Raw genomic sequence first — 23,727 nt, forward strand, 5'->3', positions numbered from 1 at the left:
CTAAGGGTATGTTCACACAGAGTGTTTTCAGCCGTTTTTCGGGCGTAAACGTCCCGAAAAACGGCTGAAAAATCGTAAGCAGAACGCCTCCAAACATCTGCCCATTGATTTCAATGTGAAAAACAGCGTTCTGTTCCGTCACTTCTTCAGCCGTTTTTGGAGCCGTTTTTCATAGACTCTATAGAAAAACAGCTCCAAAAAGGCGCAAAAATCGCAGGTGGCTTAAAAAACGTCTGAAAATCAGGATCTGTTTTCCCTTGAAAACAGCTCCGTATTTTCAGACGTTTTTGAGTTTGTGTGTGCACATACCCTTACTGTAAAATTCTTCTTCTGTCCCAACCCATTGGCCTTCCTCATTCCAAAGTGATGGCTAGTCAACAATTACATTGCATCCATGGTGACATGACGTCACTTGACCGCATTCTCCATACGCTGCCGACTGGTGTATTAGCTTGTCAGTAGTGTAATGTGCCGAGGCAGCCAATGCAGAAGAATCCTTACCATAAGGACATTGCAAATATTTCTCCTTTTCAATTTACTTCTAGGGGTTTCTAAGGGTTTTTGAAAAATGTCCACATTTTTGACAATTCCTTTTAACTTGTATTTGACAGCCCCCTTAAGTGGTACTATGATGCCATTTCAGACCAATTTGTTATGAATAATTGTATAGAATTATTAGTGGACAAAGGATGATGATTATATTCATTATACTGTCATTTCAGTCACGCTTCAGGACAATATAATTTGCTTTGCAGAAAGTGATCACTGACTGCCTAAAACAGGATTGGCAAAAATGGCCAAACAACGACAGTGGTGGACAGTGCACCAAATATGATGTAAAACACTGCTCGTGCCAAAAGAGAAATGGACTGCAGGGCATTAATGGTGGTACATTTCCAAAAAAGGACTGACTTTCTTCCAAACACTCCTGAGATAGAGACTACCTGACAGCAGCTCTCCAAGGGATGCTGCTTATTATCCAAATTCAATTAACATTGCAGACCTAATCCTTCAGGAAAGAAAAGACTTGTGAAACAAAATGTTCTCCGATTTGCAAATACCTCAGTAGTTGGCATGGTAACCATACAGCGAGAATCTGCGCGAGAAACTATGACACAAAATAATTTGGGATGGGAATAAGAATCATCGTCATAGTTGTCTGTCAATACATGACTGCTGAGACTTCTTTATTTGCTGGCACAATACTGCTAGTGATAAGAGTCACTCAGGGAAGTGCACAGACTCGGAGGGGGGATGTAAGGGCACTTAAAGGGAACCAGCCTGGTATAATACTGTGTGTAGTATATTCAATGTAACTGGCTGGTTTAGAACCCTCTGCAAATTTCAGTCCTTTTAATGTCCTTTGTACTTCACAATAACCATTGACTGTGCTACATATTTGAGAGATCTGGTTATGATTACTGCATAGTGTTCAAATAAAGAAATCAATCAATGTATGCTAGACTAAAGGATAGATAGATAGATAGATAGATAGATAGATAGATAGATAGATAGATAGATAGATAGATAGATAGATAGATAGATAGATAGATAGATAGATAGATAGATAGATAGATAGATAGATAGATATGAGATAGATAGATAGATATGAGATAGATAGATAGATAGATAGATAGATAGATAGATAGATAGATAGATAGATAGATAGATAGATATGAGATAGATAGATAGATATGAGATAGATAGATAGATATGAGATAGATAGATAGATAGATAGATAGATAGATAGATAGATAGATAGATAGATAGATAGATAGATAGATAGATAGATAGATATGAGATAGATAGATAGATAGATATGAGATAGATAGATAGATAGATAGATATGAGATAGATAGATAGATAGATAGATAGATAGATAGATAGATAGATATGAGATAGATAGATAGATAGATAGATAGATAGATAGATAGATAGATAGATAGATAGATAGATAGATAGATAGATAGATAGATAGATAGATAGATAGATAGATAGATATGAGATAGATAGATAGATAGATATATATGAGATAGATAGATAGATAGATAGATAGATAGATAGATAGATAGATAGATAGATAGATAGATAGATAGATAGATAGATAGATAGATAGATATGAGATAGATATGAGATAGATAGATAGATATGAGATAGATAGATAGATAGATAGATAGATAGATAGATAGATAGATAGATAGATAGATAGATATGAGATAGATAGATAGATATGAGATAGATAGATAGATATGAGATAGATAGATAGATAGATAGATAGATAGATAGATAGATAGATAGATAGATAGATAGATAGATAGATAGATAGATAGATAGATAGATAGATAGATAGATAGATAGATATAGATAGATAGATAGATAGATAGATAGATAGATAGATAGATAGATAGATAGATAGATAGATAGATAGATATGAGATAGATAGATAGATAGATAGATAGATATGAGATAGATAGATAGATAGATAGATAGATAGATATGAGATAGATAGATAGATAGATAGATAGATAGATAGATAGATAGATAGATAGATAGATAGATAGATAGATAGATAGATAGATAGATAGATAGATAGATAGATAGATATGAGATAGATAGATAGATAGATATATATGAGATAGATAGATAGATAGATAGATAGATAGATAGATAGATAGATAGATAGATAGATAGATAGATAGATAGATTAAAAAAATGTAATGAAGGTTTTTTTTTTGTTTTTTTTTAACAATAATTTTTTTATTAATTTTCATATAATTACAATTACACATATGTCGTTCCAACGTAAGCTTTAAAAAGAAAAAGAGAGAGAGAGGAAAAAAAAAAAGAGGAAGAAGAAAATCGATAATCATGAAATCATAGACAATCATGAAATCATCAAGTCATCAAATCATAACCATAAAGCCAGCATCGAGTTTTTAGTTCACATTATTTCAACTAGTTCACTAAACTTGGTTGAGAAAAAGGGCTAAGAATCCAATTACTCCAAATATTAGTGAATGTAGAAGAGGAAAAGTTGCCATATGCTATTATATTTTCGTACGCATAAGAAGTGTTGATTGATGAAAGCAGTTCCCGAAATGTAGGGACACAGGCACTTTTCCAATGTCTGGTCAAGACTAATTTGTCAATAACCAAAATTTTACATGTCAATGGTCTGAATCTGGAAGGAACAACCTCCATGTGTAAGAAGAGCAACGCTAAATAAGGGGACTTGTGAATCTTAAGATGAAATAAAGATTCTAACAAGTTAAACACGTGTTTCCAATATTCATTTATAGTGGGACAGTCCCATAGTGTATGTAACAAAGTACCCTTGTATCCACAACCTCTCCAACAATCTGCTGAGGAATTAGGATACATCTGATGTAGTTTATCTGGGGTGTAATACCAGTGTAGGTTAGTTTTGATAGCTGCTTCTACGTGTGAACTACATTGTAAAGTCGAGTGAATAAGTTTAAGGGTATGTGCACACGAGAAGTGCCTTTTACGTCTGAAAAGACAGACTGTTTTCAGGAGAAAACCGCTGCCTCGTTTCAGACGTAAAAGCAGCTCCTCGTATTATGCGAGGCTTCTGTGACTCTCGTAAATCTTGAGCTGCTCTTCATTGACTTCAATGAAGAAAAGGCTCAAATTACGTTGCAAAGAAGTGCCCTGCAAATGAATGGGCAGATGTTTGCCAACGTATTGTAGCCTTATTTTCAGGCGTAAAACGAGGCATAATACGGTGTGAACCCAGCCTAAAGGCTGTTAGCCATTGATCTTTCTCGAAGGTCATGCCTAAATTTTTTTCCCAGGTCCTAATATTATGAGTTTTGCTGAATTCAGCATTAGTTTTTAAAATATTGTAAATACCTCTAAGATTTTTGAAGGTTTTATTATTATTATTATTATTATTGTTTTTTTTCTTTATAACTTTTATTTACATTTACAAAAACATCAAACACATTATTCATATACATCATGGAGAGACCATTAGATAGTTGGTAAAATACATTACAATGTTTAACAGGTTATTACGGTCGCGACGATACCGAATGTGTCTAGTTTATGTATTAACTTTTATTTTGAATAGGGACATGAGGGACATTTATGACATATCCAGAGGATATGTCATAAATGTCAGATAGATACGGGTCCCAGGGCCCCCTAAACCCCGTTCTAGCTTTTCGTGCTCACGCTGACTTCCGGCCACTTACTGAACGCATGGTCGGGAGGTAAATCCCATAGAACTGAATAGTAGTTACGGAAACAGTGTAGCTCGCATGCTACGTTGCTTTCGTAACTGCCATTCACTACTATGGCAGTTACAGAAACAGAGTAGCTCAGCGAGTTACGCTGTTTCCGTACCTCCCGACTATGTGATCAGTAAGTGGCCGGGAGTCAGCGTGAGCACAAAAAGCTAGAACCAGATTTAGGGGACCACGTTCTAGAGAGGTGGGACCCGCATCTATCTGACATTTATGACATATCCTGTGGATATGTCATAGATGTCTCTGATGGGAAAACCCCTTTAATGTTTATTGTAATGTGTGTATTTTTACAAAAATTATTTTTTTATTTAACATTACTTTATTTTTTTTACTTTTTTATTTTTAAACTTGAATGTACTGGCATATATCTATATGCCAGTACATTACCTTGTGTACGGACAGGCAGTTGTTAGGACATAAGTATGCCCTAACAACAAGAAATATGGTCAGACAGCTTTGGGGTCCTTCAATGGACCCTGGTCTATCTGCCCATATATGGTATGTCCCTCGATCGCGGCACAGGGATTCCCTGTAACCCGATCCAAGGGGCATCCCCACTTCTCATTTTCCCCTTTAATGCTGCAGTCAGCTTTGATTACAGCATTCAAAGGAATAGCGGCGGAGATGAGAGGTTTCTCTGATCTCCACCGTTAGAGCGGGGCTGCGGCTGTGTAATACAGCCATTGCCCCGCTCATGACAACAAGTGTGCAAGCGTGGTCAGCATGATGTGATTCGGCCGGCGCTGCACTAATGAGTGGCGACGTCGGCACTGAAGACAGAACATGGATGGGTTTTGCAGTGCGCTCGCCATGTTCTCTGTCTTCAGTGCCACCGCTCATTAGTGCAGCGCCGGTCCCATCACATCATGCTGACCATATGCGCACACTTGTCAGGAGCGGGGCAATGGCTGTATTACACAACCGCAGCCCCGCTCTGATTACATTCATGTGTTACAATACTAAGGTGTGTGGCTGCGCAGCTTCATATCGAAATACATGAATTAACGCTATTGAACTGTTTGAGGGCGCACGACATCGAAATAGTATCGATATTTCAATGCATCGTGCAACCCTAGCATGAATACGATTTTTTGACAGAAAATCGCCAAGAGTGAACTTGGCCTAAATGTGTAGTTTGAGGACAATACTTCCTGCAAGAACAAGATGATTTGTTTCAGAGTTTTTTTCTTCTATTTTTTGATGTATAAATCAGATCACCTTTGTTAGAAAACATTCCCAGTACAGAGCAGCACGTGATGACATTTGCCTATGAATTCAGCAGTTTCAGTTGATGTTGAACTATAATGTTCTGTTTACCAAGGGAGGGTCAGAAAACAGCCCATAAATACAGACCTTTGCCTCATGGAACCCGCTGGGAATATATTCAGAGCTAATAATAATGACGTCAGTAGAAAACTCACTAATCTCCAAAGTGATTGAACCCAATCACATTTTTCACTGCAGATTTTATTCAATGCTCGGCAAAGAGGGAAATCCACAGCCGCATTATATGGACAAAAGTATTGGGATAGCTACACATTACACCGACAGGAGCTTTTATGACATCCCGTTCTAAATCCATAAGTATTAACCCCTTCCCGCCGCAGCCCTTTTTTCAGATTTTCATTTTCGTTTTTTCCTCTCCACATTCCAGAAGCCATAGCGTCTTTATTTTTCCGTCGATATAGTCCTATGAGGGCTTGATTTTTGCGGGACGAGTTGTAGTTTTTCGTAGCACCATTTATTTTGTCATATAATGTACTAGGAAACGGGAAAAAAATTATTTGTGGGGTAGAAAATGAAAAAAACAGCGGTTCCTCCATGGTTTTTCACCCACGGTTTTTACGGAATTCACTGTTCAATTAAAACAACATGTTAACTTTATTCTGCGGGTCAATACTATTACAGCGATACCAAATATATATAGTTTTTTCTATATTTTACTACTTTTACAAGTAAAAACCTAAGTGTAAAAAAGAAAATTTATTTTGTTTCACCAAATTCCGAGAGCCATAACTTATTTATTTTTCTGTCGATTAAGTGGTATGAGGGCTTATTTTTTGCGGGATTAGCTGTAGTTTGTAATAATACCATTTTTGTATAAATGCGATGGTTTGATCGCTTTTTATTTCATTTTTTGCGGGAGATTAGGTGACCAAAAAAGAAACATTCTGGCGTTTACAATTTTTTTTTTCCATGCGGGTTAAATAATGATATATTGTAATAGTTCAGACTTTTACGGACGCGGCGATACCAATTATGTTTATTTCTTTTTTTAATATGCTCTAGGGGAAAATGGCAAAAGGGGGGTTTTTTGAACTTTTAATTTGTATTTTTTTTTTAGATCGCTTGCACGATATACTGCAATACTAATGTATTGCAGTATATCGTGATTCTGACAGTCATCTATTAAGCCCTGCCAGAGGACCTGGGTGGACCTGGGGGCGTTCATTAAGCCCCCAGGCAGCCATAGCAACCATCACCCCCCCGTGATTGCTTTGCGGGGGGCGCGATGATCTGTTAGAGGGGGTCGCCCCCCTCTTTCTGAGGATTTAAATGCTGCGGTCGGTATTGACCGCGGCATTTAACTAGTTAAACTAGCGGGATCGCGCTCGAGCGCGATGCCTTTAGTTACTCTGAAGTGTCGGCTGTAACATACAGCCGACACCGTCATCGTATGGAACGAGCTCACTGCGTGAGCCCGTTCCATACTTCCCCTACCCGACTGTCGTATTGAAACGTCAAATGTCGGGAAGGGGTTAATATGTTAGTATGAGTTGCCCCTTCCCCTCCTATGCAGCTAAAACAGCTTCCACGCTTCTGGGAAGGCTTTCTACCAGGTATTGGAGTGAGTTTGTGGGACTTTTTGGTCGGACGAGAGGACCTGGCTCACAATCTCCGTTCTAGTTCATCCCAAAGGTGTATAATGGGGCTGAGGTCAGGGCTCTGTGCAGGACAGTCAAGTTCTTCCACAACAAACTCACCCAATCATGTTTTTATGGCAACGTTCTCCTGGCATCCGCCAAACCCATACGCGTCCATCAGACTCACAGAGATGCGTGATTCATCACTCCACATAATACGTTTACACCGCTCCTGAGTCCAGTGGCAGCTTGCTTTACACCACTCCATCGGACGTTTGGCATTGCACTTGGTGATGTCGTGGTGAGCGGGCCATACTTGCAAACTTCCACACTATTACAGCACAGTGAGGGTGCGGGCACCTGTGGGTGCCAGCTGTATTACACAGCCAACACCCCGCTCTAACGGACGTGATTGGAGTTATCTCTAAATCCAGCTTTCAATAGCAAATGCAGCACGTAGGCGGTTTTACAAAGGGAGGGGGCTTCCTTTGTAAGCCCATCGATGGGTTGCCACGACAGCCAAGAGCCTAAGGCCTGCCATGTACGAGATCCTTATATGGCCCAATAGGCTGCCTGTCAGTGTAACACTGACAGGCATAATACATTGCATAAGAGGAGAATTACAGTGTATCATAAAAACCCCTTACTGCGATTTTTTTTAAAAACGCCACAGACCCAAAAAACGGCAGACCAAATGAAAAAAAGCTACACAAAAAAACTCACTGTTTGTACTGCGTTTAATTATTCTCTATTGACTTCAAGCTAACATCTGGCCACAGTTTTTTTTTGCTGCGAAAGAACGCCAGTAAAACAAAACGGCACAAAAAAATGTTGCGTGTGTAGCCATTTATTGTGCTGACCGATTTTATTGTTCATGTTTTCTAGACAGCTGTCTCCAGAGTGAGTAGGAATAGTATATATTCTTGAATTGGGATGGGGGAGAAATAAATAGAAAAAAGGACAAAAATGGAATGTGTTGGAGAAGTTGTATTGTTTCCCTCTTGGATAACCAATGGAGGTATGGTACTAGGGACGATGCACTTCAATGTCAATTGAATGTCGTGCGAGAACGTTTTTTATACAATCATCCCTTACAGCACTGTAAACACAATACCTTTCTGGCCGCTGTAGTCTATAATAGATTTTACATGCTTATTGTGACGTGGTGCATACCTTACAATCCATGATATGGCTTTTGATCCACCCAGCCGCATCTCTGATCCACCCACTCATGCATCTAACCTGCCGGGTTGCACCCATGATTTATAAAGCATACTTTGGTAAAAAGTAAGCCTGCTTAGGGAGGATGCAACACACAATGATCACTTGTTAGTATGGAATCTAATGTATCAGGTGATGAAGCCATATTGGTGTTTATACAATAAGCTCAATGCTGGGACTTACCAACGCCAAACGTATCAATCCATCCTACTATATTTTTACTATACGTTGTGGATGAAGAATCCCATTTATTCAATCAATCCCATAACTACCTGTATATTCTACAACAGTTTGTTGGATTAACCATTTTTCTAATGTATGGCTTTTTTCTACTTATAGAAGAGGACTACCCTCAAGTTCTACATTCACACTAGAAGACAGTGCGTACCAAACATCTGAGCAGAGCACAATAGAAATGGACAATGACATTGATGCCTTTGATGTCTACTTAGTAAGTCATTTCTCAGAGCCTATATCTACTTTCAAAGAAACGGCAATATGTGGCACTCCATGAAGTAGTACAAGTATTGGTCAATATTAGTAACATATAGTCTATGCAGTCTTATGCTGGCCATATGTGACTCAATCCTTCCTTCTCCACTGAAGCTGGTTACAAAGGTAAGAAAATAGCTGCCCAATGCACTGCCAACTTTAGAAATATCTAGACCCCACCTCTACTTTCATTTTATATTATCTCATATCCTATGATTTGTGCAGGTAGGATTTAAACATTAAGGGGCAGATTTACAGACTGCCGTTTCAGATCTTAGCTGAAAACCCGCTGGAGTTAGATGTAAGGGTATGTTCACACGCTTAGCAAAACACGTCTGAAAATACGGAGCTGTTTTCAAGGAAAAGGCAGCTCCTGATTTTCAGCCATTTTTTTAGCAACTCACATTTTTCGCAGTGTTTTTTACTGCCATTATTGGAGCTGTTTTTCTATAGAGTCAATGAAAAACGGCTCAAGAAGTGACATGCACTTTTTATTTGCGGGCGTGTTTGTCGGAACAGAACAACGTTTTTCCCATTGAAATCAATGGGCAGATGTTTGGAGGCATTCTGCTTCTGCCTTTTCGGTCGTTTTTCGGCCGGTTACGGCCCGAAAAACGGCAGAAAAATAAGTGAGGTGAACATACCCTAACAAGTAGAGGTGCAAGCCTCTTAATAAATTTTTCGCATCTTCAGCTATCTGCGTGGCAGAGAGTAAAATCTACGCCAGCTACGAGCTAGCGTAGATTTACCAGATAGTTTATGCCAGTTTCTAGCGTAAATTATAGCAAATCTGTTGGGAAGCAAGTGGTGCCTCCTGCTAAGCCTCACCCACCTTTTCCTAAAAGTGGCGCGAGCATTGGAAAACGACAAAAAGTCGCAAATTATTGTGCAATGATGGCATGTGCTATCAAATCAGTTCTTAAAACAAACACAAACATACCTTTATGTATATATATATATATATATATATATATATATATATATATATATATATATATATATAAATTAGCTGGTGCTGCTTTTACATAGGGGTGGGCAAGATTGGGGCAAACACATCTCTCATGGTCACTCTCCCTGGCTTTACCAGCAGGGAACAGGTAGCATTTATGGCGCCTGTATCCTTTACATTGAGAGAGGAGAGGTCGCGCTTTGATGTTTGTTATAAAGATGACATCAAAATGCCAAATATGTGATGTCTTCTGCATTCAGTAAAACACAGCTTTGTAGTGGATCCTTTCCTGGATGATGGAACAACAGTTTGTTGAGGCAGTTAATCCAAAAAGCTAACAGGACTCTGAACAGTGACCTATATAACAAAATAGAGCCTTCATAAATGGCCGTGCGCACCAACGGCTTTTCATGCTGCCCTCGCTTTGTCACATTCAAACATGCTGTGTAGACTATTGATGCGGCATCGCACTAGCCGCCACTTATCTCCTCAATTGTGCACTCTTCCTGTATGTTCGCTTTGTCAGTACTATCCATGCTGTGCTACAGTTGGAGCACAGAGATAATACAGTGAGATGCTACAGAGAATGTGAACCACAGCCCTGCTGTTAATCTCTTCTGGCTTGCTGTCTACGTGTATTCCAGGATATACTGGGTGTTGGCAGTCAAGTTCCTTCCTTATTTTCACTAGCATGAAGTCAAGTTTGAATAACAAATAAAGGGAGGCCAGAAGAAAAGCATTAGTCAAATACCGTACAATCCCATGTTACATCCAAATGACGTGAACATACGCTCCTCCAAAAATAACCATGTAGCTCCTGGAAGAGATATCATTCAGTTTAGATTCTATAACTTTTTATTGGTGAAAATATTTTTAGAATAAGAACAAATGTAAGTGTGTGGGTGGAATATCGGAAAATATTATTAAAACTGTAGGCCCCACAATCTTGTACTTGTAAGTACCTGGCGTTGCCTGCTGCTCTGTTCTTCAGTGCTGAAAATGTTAGCAGCAAAGTGAAGGCCCTTTTACATAAGCGTTCATATAAAAGCTCGTTCCCGATCACCCTGTGTAAACCGGGCAACCGATGATTGTATCGGCTGATCGTATCGTTTATGCAGCAGAAAATATTATCGTTTCAATACGATTTAAAAAGGGTATATTTACGTATATCTGCCAAACGTATGACAAAAGGACACTCTTTTCACATACTTTAGCTAATTATAGTCTATGGGCATTTCTGAACATGTAACACAAGGATATTTTGCCATTAATTTGCAGCGTATTTCTGCCATGACTCAATGTGACCTTAGTGCTCATGCACATAGTTGTATTACAGATCCATGTGGTACAGATCCGTAGTACAGCGCCCATAGCCTACTATGTGCCCAAGCTGTACCTGCCAATAGCCAATGATATTATATACCGCGGCACACTGAGATTTTATTTCCATGGATTCTGTGAGAAAAACAAAACAAGTATGCTTCATCGCGTGTTATATTATAGAGGTATTCTCCCTTAGGCCGGATTCACACAAGCGTTGCGCATCTCGTATGTGAAAAACTGGAGTTTTTCACGTCGGAGGTGCATCCGTGCTTAGCGCTGTGGGACGCGATGTCTCGCATCCCTCATAGATTAGAGTCTATGGAGGGATGTGTGAAAAGAACGGACATGTCCCATTTTCCCACGGACCCTTCACACGGTCCGTTCAAACAACGGCTGTGTGAACGGCCACATTGAATTACATAGGTCCGTGGGACGGCTGTTGTTTCAACGGCCATCGCACGGACGTTTAACACGCTTGTGTAAATAAGGCCTTAGAATGATGTGCACCATACGGCTGCACACCAATGCTACATGAACACGTTGTATAACTTGGTGTAGAAAATCCACATCAAAACTGCAGGAAAACGCCGGTAATTCTGCAGGTAAAATCTGCCCTAATAAATGGTTTTATGCTGCGGATTTTGGTGTGTTTTTAAAAAAAAATAAACGTTTATATACAATTCACAAGTGGAACTTCAAGATAAATTGGCATGCTTCGGATTTTAAAATATGCACGGTAGGTCAATTTTCATGCGGAAAAAATGACACAACATGTAGATGAGATTACTTGAAATCTCATTTACTTTGCTGGTACTGTATTACGCTGCGGATTTACAGCCGGAAAATCTATGCACAAAATCTGCACGTAATACACATCGTGTCCATTTGGCCTAAGTGATAGTAGATAAGTAGATACAAACGGTGGTAAGAAAGAAAGCCATACCGTATCTCCAATATTTTATGTATCTAAGCTGTAAGGCATTAGTTTCCATTGTATTTCACACACAGGTACTGTATTATCTCATATGTGTTGACTCTTCAATAGTTCACTTTCTTACCACCATTGTGTCGTCTTGTCATCTCTAGTTGAGCAATGACGCCACCTGTTGGTGGAATAGTTGTAGTACAAGACCAGGTCCACTGTCATACCTGTGTCATCTGTAACTAGTGTGTGTAACGGCCGCGGCCAAAGATTGCAGACTCCTCTCATCCTGCCAACGTCTCCCTTCCCGGAGATGCCAGCACATGCGGCCGTCCTGGCCCGCAATGACCACTAGGGTGCGCGCGCGAGCTCAGTCCCGGCCTTAAAGGGCCAACGCGCACACAAGTTTAGAATTGTCTAATCACCCTGGACTATAAGAAGGACCCTGCCCCTTCACTCATTACCTAATCGTTGTTGTGTTTACCCGTGTTAGTCTTGCAAATGGTCCCTTAGTGTTTTCCAGTTCCCAGTGTTCCCGTTCCTGCTACCTGTATCCCGTGCTACCTTGTTCCTGTACCTTAGAGAGTCGTGTTGTGCCACCGATAAAGTCTGCTGTGTTACACCACGCCTGGTGTCTGCTGCCGTGGTCCCATCCGAGCCTAACCATCGCTACTGTCTGAACTACCACAGGTACCCTTACTCGAACTATAGACTTTACTTGGTACACTGTGTGGCCAGCTGCTATCCCGCTATGGCGGTACGACCTAGTGGGTCCACATACCCACAGATCGTGACAGTACGCTCAGGCCATGGACCCCGCTGGTCAACGCAAGACCATGACGACGTCACAAGTGATGCGGGTGGATATGCTAGACCTCCGGTCTCGACAGGACCAACTCCTTCATGCTTTGTACATTATTGCACATCGGCTGGATACGCAAGCTGCAGTTCCCCCGGCACCTGCTCCTATTGCCTCTGCTGTTCCTCCTTCTACACCTCCCCGCCCCCCGATTAGACCTTCTGGCAGTGCTGACCCCCGATTTTCTCTGCCACTACCTCATCGCTATGATGGAGACGCGAGGACCTGCAGGGGATTTCTGAACCAGAGCCAGATCCACTTCAGCCTGTATGCCAGAGCATTTTCTACTGACGGCGCAAGGGTCCTTTCATGTCTCCCTCCTGAAGCCTGTGGTCCTGAACCGCTACAACAAGACTCCTAGTCCTGCAGTTGCCCCCAGCGGCTCATCAGATTCATTCGAGGTTAAGGAGATCTTGGACACCAAAAAAGTGGGAGGAAGAACTTTTTATCTAGTGGATTGGAAGGGATTTGGTCCGGAGGAGAGGTCCTGGGAGCCAGAGGAGAACCTCGATGCTCCTACCCTCATTAAGAAGTTCCTCTCTCGTTCTGATCCCAAGAAGAGGGGGTGTAAGAGGAGGGATACTGTAACGTCCACGACCGGAGACTCCTCTCATCCTGCCGACGCCTTCCTTCCCGGAGATGCCAGCACATGCGGCCGTCCTGGCCTGTAGTGACCACTAGGGTGCGTGCGCGAGCTCAGTCCCGGCCTTAAAGGGCCAGCGCGCACACATGTTTAGAATTGTCTAATCACCCTGGACTATAAGAACGGCCCTGCCCCTTCACTCATTGCCTGGACGTTGTTATGTTTACCCGTTTTAGTCTTGCAAATGGTCCCTTAGTGTTTTCCAGTTCTCAGTGTTTCCGTTCCTGCTGCCTGTATCCTGTATCCCATGCTACCTTGTTCCTGTGCCTTAAAAGAGTTGGAGTCGTGTTGTGCCAAAGATCACGTCTGTTGCCAAGGTCCCATCCGAGCCTAACTATCGCTACTGTCTGTACTACCACAGGTACCATTACTCGGACTATAGACTTTACGTGGTACACTGTGTGGCCAGTTGCTTTCCCGCTACGGCGGTATGGCCCAGTGAGTACACATACCCACAGATCGTGACAGTGTGTGAGTTCAGCTCAGCTGAAAATCGTAAAAAAATTTAATATTTTCAGACTTTGACATTTGATTATGTTCGGCTATCTGAAGAATGCTATGATGTTTACATGTCCCACCTCGAAACACTCTCAGTACCTTTTTACAGCCATATTTACAGTCTTTGTTCTCTGTCACAGTTATTTTTTTAAGCAGAGTGCATTCTGGCCTAAAAGTCACTTTTTTTCCTTTGTCAAGTGTTCTTTTTGACTCTCTTGATAAGTGTGTGCGTGCGTACGTGCGTGTGTATGTAAACAGGCGTTTCCAGTACATCTTGGTAGAGCGATCATTACAGAAAGCACCAGACATAAAATTGTATTTATCCATTTGTTGGTTAATTGTGAATGTGCTTCTGGCTTCTTACCATACTGTGAATGCTACAAATGACTACCAGAATCCTATTCACAAGCCATCTGGCTGCAAGTGAAAACATGAATGCCAATATTCATTTTTCCCATGAAAATAAACAGTCTGCTGTTTAACTCTCATTAATATAAAATACATGCAACATAAAACTGAGTAAGTGCCAGTGCAGCTACCAGGCTCACCTTTGTCACATATCCTACATGGTGACACGCTGCTTCATCCCCTCTACCCCTGCCAGTCAACATGCATGTTCGGTCAATCTGAGAATGCTTGTTCACGGAGGGGTTAGACTCTTTATGGCAGCTATGCTGTGTGTAGGACTAGCTGTATAGTTGTCAGCAGGTTCTATGCATTAATTTGCCCTTTATTTGCCCTTTATACAAAGCAAGAGTTTCCACTAGGAAGGAACTGGTCATGATAGAGCAGCTTCAAACCCCATGACATCTAGCCAAGTGCCTATTACAGTTATGTTTGATCCCAAGCAACCGCTTCACTGCTTCAGACAATTAACCCTTAGCTATAAGATGATCACAGGGACCCTCAGCAATCAGCTATAATTTGTGCGGGAACCCGGCAGCAAGTGTTCAATTCTCCTGCAGCGCCACCACAGGAGAAATTAATCACTACACAGTTCTCATTTAAAATTAATGGGCTGCCGGTTTAAAGGGGTTGTCCACTACCAGACAACTGATGACCTATCCACCGGATATATCATCGGTGCGGGTCAGATATCCTGTGCTGCTCCGGCTGCCTGCAGGCACAGGATATCATTGCACAGTATGCAATGTACGGAGCCGGAAGCAGTTGGGTCTGTACATTGCATAGCGGCTGTGCTACCGAACTATAGCTTGGCCGTTATTGTGCTTTTTTTCATTACAGAAGTAGATGGAAGGCCTAAAGGCAAACTGTTTTATGTTTGAGATTAACAAAGTCTGTTGACCCGCAATAATACATGCAATGCGGCTGTGATAGAAATAGTTGCGCTAGATTGTTAAGGGAGATTTGTGGTCTTTTGAATCCCCTAGCATCTAAAATATAGACTAGATCAGGGGTCTCATGCGGCCCCTGGGGCTGTCATCTGCAGCCCGCGGGACACAGAGCCGCTAGTATCGGCTCTGTTCTGAGACTTCCCCAGAGCTGGAGTCCCGGGCAGAGCGCTAGTACAGGCTCTGCTTCGGTACTCTGTGGAATTTCCCTGACATCGCTTCCCATATATGGACAGTGTGTCAGGGTCTTGCCCAGAGCGGAGCAGAGCGCTGGTGTCGGCTCTGCTCCTGGACTCTGTGGAATTCCCTGACATCGCTGTCCACATATGAACAGCGATGTCTGGGGCTTCCCCAGAGCCGGAGTCCCGAGCAGAGCGCTGGTGTCAGCTCTGCTCCGGGACTCTGTGGAATTCCCTGACATATCTGCCCATATATGGACAGTGTGTCAGGGTCTTCCCCAGAGCGGAGTCCCGGGCAGAGCGCTATTATCGGCTCTGCTCCGGGACTCTGGGGAGCCTCTGACATCGCTGTCCATACATCGACAATGATGTCAGGGGCTTCCCCAGAGCAGGAGTCCCAGTGATGTCAGGAGCACAGCTGGAGTCCCAGGAAGAGCCTACTAGCGCTCTGCCTGGGACTCCAGCTCTGGGGTTGCCCCTGACATCTCTGTCCATATATGGACAGTGATGTCAGGAGCAGAGCTGGAATCCCAGGCAGAGTGGCAGAAGCGGCTCTGCTCCGGGACTCCAGCTCTGGGCAAGCCCCTGACATCACTGTGGCAGCATCTGCAGAGGGCACTGTGGCAGCATCTACAGAGGGCGCTGTGGGAGAATGTACAGAGGGCTCTGTGGGAGAATGTACAGAGGGCACTGTGGCAGCCTATACAGAGGGCACTGTGGCAGCCTCTACAGAGGGCACTGTGGCAGCCTCTACAGAGGGCACTGTGGCATTATCTACAAGTGGGTGTGTGGCAGTATCTGAAGAGGACACTGGCATTATCTAGGGGTGTGTTGCATTATCTACAGAGGGCACTGTGGCCTTATCTACAGAGGGCACTGTAGCCTTATCTACAGAGGTCACTGTGGCCTTATCTACAGAGGGCACTGTGGCCTTATCTAGGGGTGTGTTGCATTATCTACAGAGGGCACTGTGGCCTTATCTACAGAGGGCACTGTAGCCTTATCTACAGAGGTCACTGTGGCCTTATCTACAGAGGGCACTGTGGCCTTATCTAGGGGTGTGTTGCATTATCTACAGAGGGCACTGTGGCCTTATCTACAGAGGGCGCTGTGGCCTTATCTAGGGGTGTGTTGCATTATCTACAGAGGGCACTGCGGCAGCATCCACAGAGGGCACTGTGGCCTTATCTACAGAGGGCACTGTGGCATTATCTACAAGTGGGTGTGTGGCAGTATCTGAAGAGGACACTGGCATTATCTAGGGGTGTGTTGCATTATCTACATAGGGCACTGTGGCCTTATCTACAGAGGGCACTGTGGCCTTATCTACAGAGGGCACTGTGGCCTTATCTAGGGGTGTGTTGCATTATCTACAGAGGGCACTGTGTCCTTATCTACAGAGGGCAATGTGGCCTTATCTACAGAGGGCACTGTGGCCTTATCTAGGGGTGTGTTGCATTATCTACAGAGGGCACTGCGGCAGCATCCACAGAGGGCACTGCGGCAGCATCCACAGAGGGCACTGCGGCAGCATCCACAGAGGGCACTGCGGCAGCATCCACAGAGGGCACTGCGGCACTATCTAAAAAGGGGCTGCCCAATCTTGACATGTGTGCTAACTGAGCCGCCGGACTGCATTTAGCGACACTTAAACTGGAAAGCTGGATTGTTGAAATAAGCACGTGGAGAAATATCTCAAATTTTAAATCTAGCGCTATTTTTATAGTAATGTAGTATTATTATTCTACTAATATAGTGTTATAGTAGTTCAAATAACTAATTGATTAACAATAATTTTGTATTGTATCAAATTTGAAAGTAATGCGGCCCGTCAACTTCCCATTTTTTCTATATGTGGCCCACTTACCCGGCCGAGTTTGAGACCCCTGGACTAAATGCACAAAAGAAAGGGAGAAAACATATTGCTGTTGATATTTCCAGATAATCCATTTAATTGTATTAGGCTATTAAATACCATGGCGCATGTTTGGCATAAACGCCATGAAATGCTTCTAACCTATATGCCTAACATTCTGGTAGCCTTATTGGGCCTGACATATGCTAAAAGAATGTCTTTTGGGAGTACATTCAAGTGGTATACTTCATTATATCTTTTTTTCCCATTGTATTGAAAAGTGTACGTTTATAGTGGTCAATGGCCGACATATGCAACCATAGAGCCTTCATTGTATTGATTTACTGCAATCACCTATTGGACCCAGAACTATATTTTGAAGTATCCCATAGTTATGTAAGCAACACTCATAGTTATTCCCATTGACAGGGTCCACTCCATAACTAGTTCTCCCGTGTACCAACTATTCTCTCTAGTTGTGTGATATTTTTGCTTGTTTTCTGAGGTTCTCATTTCTACTTCAGATAAATGCTATGACCGCCCTATCACCAGATGTAACCTGATCTACACAGGCCATGTACCTGTGTATAACACTACATGCTTAAGACTGGATGTTCACTTTTTTCTTTAATATTGCTGTTACGCGACCAATAGTGTTTGAGCATGTCATGTTAATAAATTAACACTGTACTAAACACAAAGATAGATAGATAGATAGATAGATAGATAGATAGATAGATAGATAGATAGATAGATAGATAGATAGATAGATAGATAGATAGATAGATAGATAGATAGATAGATAGATAGATAGATAGATATGAGATAGATAGATAGATATGCGATAGATAGATAGATAGATAGATATGCGATAGATAGATAGATAGATAGATAGATAGATAGATAGATAGATAGATAGATAGATAGATAGATAGATAGATAGATAGATAGATGATAGATAGATAGATAGATAGATAGATAGATAGATAGATAGATCTCCACGTTTGGAACATAGGTGGTGCATTATTCCTTATGATTAACAAATCACAAAGCTTACACTATTATATATACTGTATATAGTGACATCACTATAGCATATATTCTACATGTATGGTTATAGCTATTGGCTTTCTACATTGCATTATGTAATTTGACATATTTTAGAATACACAGGTTCCTTGTTCTGACAAGCAGCATGATGTACCCATGTGTTCATTTGAAATTTGATAAAGAAGTTCTACCTGTTTCAGTAGGTTGGCAACCATCACGGTAGAAGTCCTAGCTAAACAGTGGCTCTGGAAGAGTTTTTAATCTAAAGCAAATCATTTTAGAAAGTTTGACCACACATTTGTGTGAATAATTTGTTCGGGTGTGTATATTTGTGTATGTGTGTGTGAGACAGTATCAGTTCTCAAAATGAATAGATTGTTGTCTCGGTTCTATTGAGTTGTTTGTTATTCCTTTTATCTGTGGAGAGCTGATCAGATAAATGACTTTATTTCTCCTGATTGGTCTGAAATATTGGTATGTATTGTTTTGATCAGATTGAGACTGGGACGACTACACTACAGGTGGTCTTAGACCCAGTTCACACAGAGTTTTTGGCGCTGATTTTGACTAGAAAACAGCTTTTTTTTCCCCCGGGCGGCTGTTGGCCACTTGCGAGGAAAAAAGCGGCATGTCCTTTCTTGCCGCGATTCCACCTCTGACCTCCCATTAAAAATCAATGGGAGGCAGAAAAAGCGTTGTTTGCTTCGTTTTTTCCATGGTCCTGAATGGGTGCGGACGAAAAACGCCACAAAAAAGCGTAGGCAGGTCACAATCTGCCTCAAAATTCCTTTTCAGTTTTTTTTTTTTATATAATCTATCTCTCACTGGTAAAATTAACCTAGCCTAAAAATTCTAGACTGTTCATGTCTTTGACAGTGGGCAAACTTACAAAATCAGCAAGGGATCAAATACTTATTTCCTTCACTGTAGGTGCCGACTGCAGACCAAGCATCTCTAAAACCTATTTTTTTATGAAAAGACAAACTTACCATTAATTATTAGATCTTGGTTATGGAATGCTGAATGTTTTTTGTTTTCTTATTTACAGTAAAGAGACGCACGTGATTCTTCTTGTGAGAGCCGGCTTGCTGTAATACGCAGATTACTGAGCGTCCTATCTGAAGAGGAGATTCGCTGACATTTGCTATGGACGTGAGAGCGTGGTTATGTCTTCTGCCTTGACCTGACATACTTTGCTTGTGGACTGGAAAAGGACAATTAGTTGCACTTTGCTTATGGAACGGTGAAGAACTCTTACAAAGCGTTGACGTTTCTGCTTCCATTGCTGCAAATCACCTGGGACGTTGGGGTGACCGTTACCCAGAATTCGCGTGGTGTTTTCTTTGCATGTTTGTGAATGGCATGACACATGACCTACTAAAACTCCATGCAAAAGATCATAAATGCAAAGTAAATGAAGTAGCTTTTTCTTCCCTCCTCTGGAATCTAGATGACTGAGATCTGTCTTGTTGGGTTGCAGTATAAATTCATGCAGCTTCTGCGCACTCCTTCTTCCTGGAGATCAGCTTCAATACAGATGTTATCAATATGTTTACTAGAGACATTGAATAATATGTGCTGTTTATAACTAAGCCTTATGTTGTGTACATACTGTCTTTGAAATATTGTGATCTAGTTTATTGCTTGTAAATGACAAATTGTATAATTTATTTAGAGAAAATTAACTGTATACTATAGTTTTATGGATGACAGAAATAAATATTTTGTTCTCAGTATTTTTGTTTCTTATTTACTCTAAAATTGCCTGTAAATTGTGTTGTTATATGATATAAAAAAAGATACTATTCTACAATTTCTTTGTTTTATCAGTTTCTAAGTAAGCTGGGTGACAACCAGTATTGCCACCACTGCAACTGCTAAAGGGTTTGGCGCTGGCACTTAGGTAATGTAGGTTCATAAGACCAACAATGGCCCTGGCGTGGGGCCTACAAAGAAGGTCCCTATGGCCTGAGGATGCCCAACAGCCAATCTGCCACATAAGGCAATATCAGCACTTATTACCTCTATATCACTGTGCTGTAACATCACTGTGATCCTAAGCCATTGGCCCCATTCACACTTGCGGTATTTTCGTTAGTATTTTGCATCAGTATTTGTAAGTCAAATCCAGGAGTGGGTCCAAAACACGGAAGAGGTACAAAATACGCAAGTGTGAATGATGCCTTTAACCCGTTAGTGACCGCCAATACGCCTTTTCACGGCGGCCACTAATGGGCTTTATTCTGATGCATAAGCCTTTTCACGGCGCTGCATCAGAATAAATACAGGGAGCCATTAAATGTCCCTGCTCTCAGCTACCAGAGGTAGCTGAGGGCTGGGGGCATCCCTGCTCGAACAGGTGAGATCGATATCAGTATCGATCTCACCCGTTTAACCCCTCAACTCCCTCTCATCCCACCGACACCCGGTGATAAGATCGCCGAGTGTCTGTGTCTTTTATGGCAGCCGAGGGCCTAATAAAGCCCCCTAGGTCTGCCTGTAGTGAATGCCTGCTAGGTCATGCCTCTGGCATGGCCTAGCAGATGCCTGTCCGTTTTAAATGTACACGCAGTAATACACTGCAATACAGAAGCGATCAGATGATTGCATATTAAAGTCCCCTAGTGGGACTAGTAAAAAAGTAAAAAAAAAAGTTTAATAAAGTTAATAAAAAAAAATGAAAAACCCACTTTTTCCCCTTACAAAATGCTTGACTATTAAAAAAAAATAAAGTAAAAAAAAGTTACACATATTTGGTATCGCCGCGTCTGTAATGACACCGACTATAAAGCTATTACATTATTTAACCCGCACGGTGAACATCGTAAAATATGTAATAAAAAACAATGGAAAAATTGCCTTTTACTGTGAATTCTGCCTTAAAAAAAATGTAATAAAAAGTCGCATCTACTCCACAATGGTACCAATAAAAACTACAAGTCGTCCCGCAAAAAAAGGCCCTCATACAGCTGCATCAGTGGAACAATAAAAAAGTTATGGCTCTTCAAATATGGAGACACAAAAACAAATAATTTTGAATAAAAAGCGTTTTTACGTGTAAAAGTAGTAAAACATACCAAATCTATACGAATTTTGTATCATTGCAATCGTAACAACCCGCTAAATAAAGTTATTGTTTTATTTATACTACACGGTAAACGGCGTAGATTTAGAATGCAAAAAAAGAGTGGCAAAATGTAGGTTTTTTTTCTATTCCCCCCAAAAAAAGTTAATAAAAGTGAATCAATAAATTATATATACCCCAAAATGGTGCTATTAAAAAATAAAACTTGTCCCGCAAAAAACAAGACCTTATACAGCTATGTCGACGCAAAAATAAAAAAGTTATAGCTCTTGGAATGCGACAAAGAAAAAATTAAAAAATAGCTTGGTCATTAAGGTCTAAAATAGGCAGGTCATTAAGGGGTTAACTGTGACATTGCTGTTTATTATTCCCCATTCTGTGATATCACTATGTGCAATAACATTTTCCTATGGCTTCACAGCGTTTATTTTCCATGTACTGTCACACCATTGTGTTTGTTATTCCTGTTTTGTGACATCATTTTGTGCATTATCCCTGTATAGTGATACACTGTGACCATTAGCACTGTGTTCATCATGCCTGCACTATGACATCACTGTGACTGTTATTCCTGTACTGTTATGTCATTACCCCTGTGCAGAGATAATATTATCACTGTATTGTGACATCACTGTATTTATTACTGTCCTTTTCTTTGACATCAATGTGTTGTATCCCTTTGGTGGGATATCATTGTATGCATTATTCATGTTCTGTGACATAAGTGGAAGAATTATTACTGAGCAGTGACATCACAGTGTACATTTTTCATGAGGTTCAGAAGTTGAAGTCACACCTGGGAACTGGTGCCAGAGGTGACCCAAAGATTTCTCTGAAACATAAATTGCATGATAGTTGGGGGGGCACAGTTAGGGCACGGCCAGACGTGGCAGAGTTTTTCCGCTGCAAATGTTGGTGCAGATTTGGGGCATTTACGCAACGAATCTGCACCAACATTTGCATATTTGACAGGTAATTCAGACGTTGCAGAAAACACAGCGGACTTGCCACAGATTTCAGTTTTTGCATTGCAAAGGCTGAAATCCGCAGAGAAATTCCGCTTCTTCTCCGCAACAGTCAGTTCATGCTGCGGAGGGAAAATTCCGCACCGCAGCCTATGGTTCGCAGCGGAGATTTCCGCAATGTCTGAACTAAGGCCTCATGCACACGACTGTGCTCGTAATTACGACTCGTAATTACGAACACGGCCGGGCACGGGCAACCGGCCGCTTTTGCGAGCCGTGCTGTCATTATAAAGTATAGCAGCACGGCCCGTAAAATAAAAAAATAGAACATGTTCTATTTTTTTAACGGCACGGGCACCTTCCCGTGAGAAAACGGGAAGGTACCCGTGGCTAACAGAAGTCTATCGGCCTGTTATTGCGGGTCGTAATTACGAGCCGCAATAACGGGTGTTTTTACGGTCGTGTGCATGAAGCCTAACTTGCCTAAAAATTTATTGAAACAACTGTAAAAAACGGCCGTTGGAGAATTTCACTGCGGAATTCCACAGCAATTCCGCCACGTCTGGCCGTGCCCTTACAGATTTTGTATTAGGGTTTTGCACTAGGGTCTAGGAACTTCAAGTTCCTTGAGGCCCTGTTTGAACAACCTCTTTAATTGCTGCATAATTAAAGGGTTATCCGGGTTATTAAAATCGATGGCCTATCCTTAGGATAGACCATCAATAATAGATCGGTGGTGGTCCGACTGTCGGCACCCCTGCCAATCAGCTGTTTGAAGGGGTTGCGGCGCTCGTATGCGCTCTTCATTGTTTACATGCTTCTCCTTTCCGTTCGTGCTTGCACATGCCATTACATTTGTAGTGGCCGTGCAAGGTATTACAGCACTGTCCCATTCACTTAAAGACAACCTTTCACCTGCCCATACATGTGCTGCTGAGTGCAGCATGTAATAGGCATCAGCTATGGACAGTGTCAGGGCGGCTTGTGCTGTGCTCCCTCCTGCGAGAACACACAGACAGAGCGCTCTCTGCAGAACCACCAGTCTGTGTGTGTGCTCTCGTGGGAAGGAACACAGCGCATGCCGCCCTGACACTGTGCGTGTCAGAATGGACAGTGTCAGAGTGAAGACATCACGCCCCCTTACCATTTAGTTAGATAGAAACGCCCCATTGACAGTTCAGGGGCTTATGTACATATCG

The 23,727-nt window shown here is 41.7% G+C and overlaps 1 protein-coding gene across 1 annotated transcript in view; it reads left to right on the forward strand.

Annotated features, from left to right (window-relative positions):
- Positions 1 to 20,212, forward strand: part of PIP5K1B (phosphatidylinositol-4-phosphate 5-kinase type 1 beta) — a 162,104-nt gene extending 141,892 nt beyond the window's left edge. The window contains exons 14-15 of the mRNA XM_075827851.1: positions 8,696 to 8,807; positions 19,527 to 20,212. Coding sequence (XP_075683966.1) covers positions 8,696 to 8,807; positions 19,527 to 19,529 — 115 coding nt within the window. The 3' untranslated portion in view covers positions 19,530 to 20,212. The remainder of the gene's footprint in view (positions 1 to 8,695; positions 8,808 to 19,526) is intronic.
- Positions 20,213 to 23,727: the final 3,515 nt, after the last annotated feature.

The sequence above is a fragment of the Rhinoderma darwinii genome, chromosome 1 (assembly GCF_050947455.1).
Source record: "Rhinoderma darwinii isolate aRhiDar2 chromosome 1, aRhiDar2.hap1, whole genome shotgun sequence".
Taxonomy (NCBI): domain Eukaryota; kingdom Metazoa; phylum Chordata; class Amphibia; order Anura; family Rhinodermatidae; genus Rhinoderma; species Rhinoderma darwinii.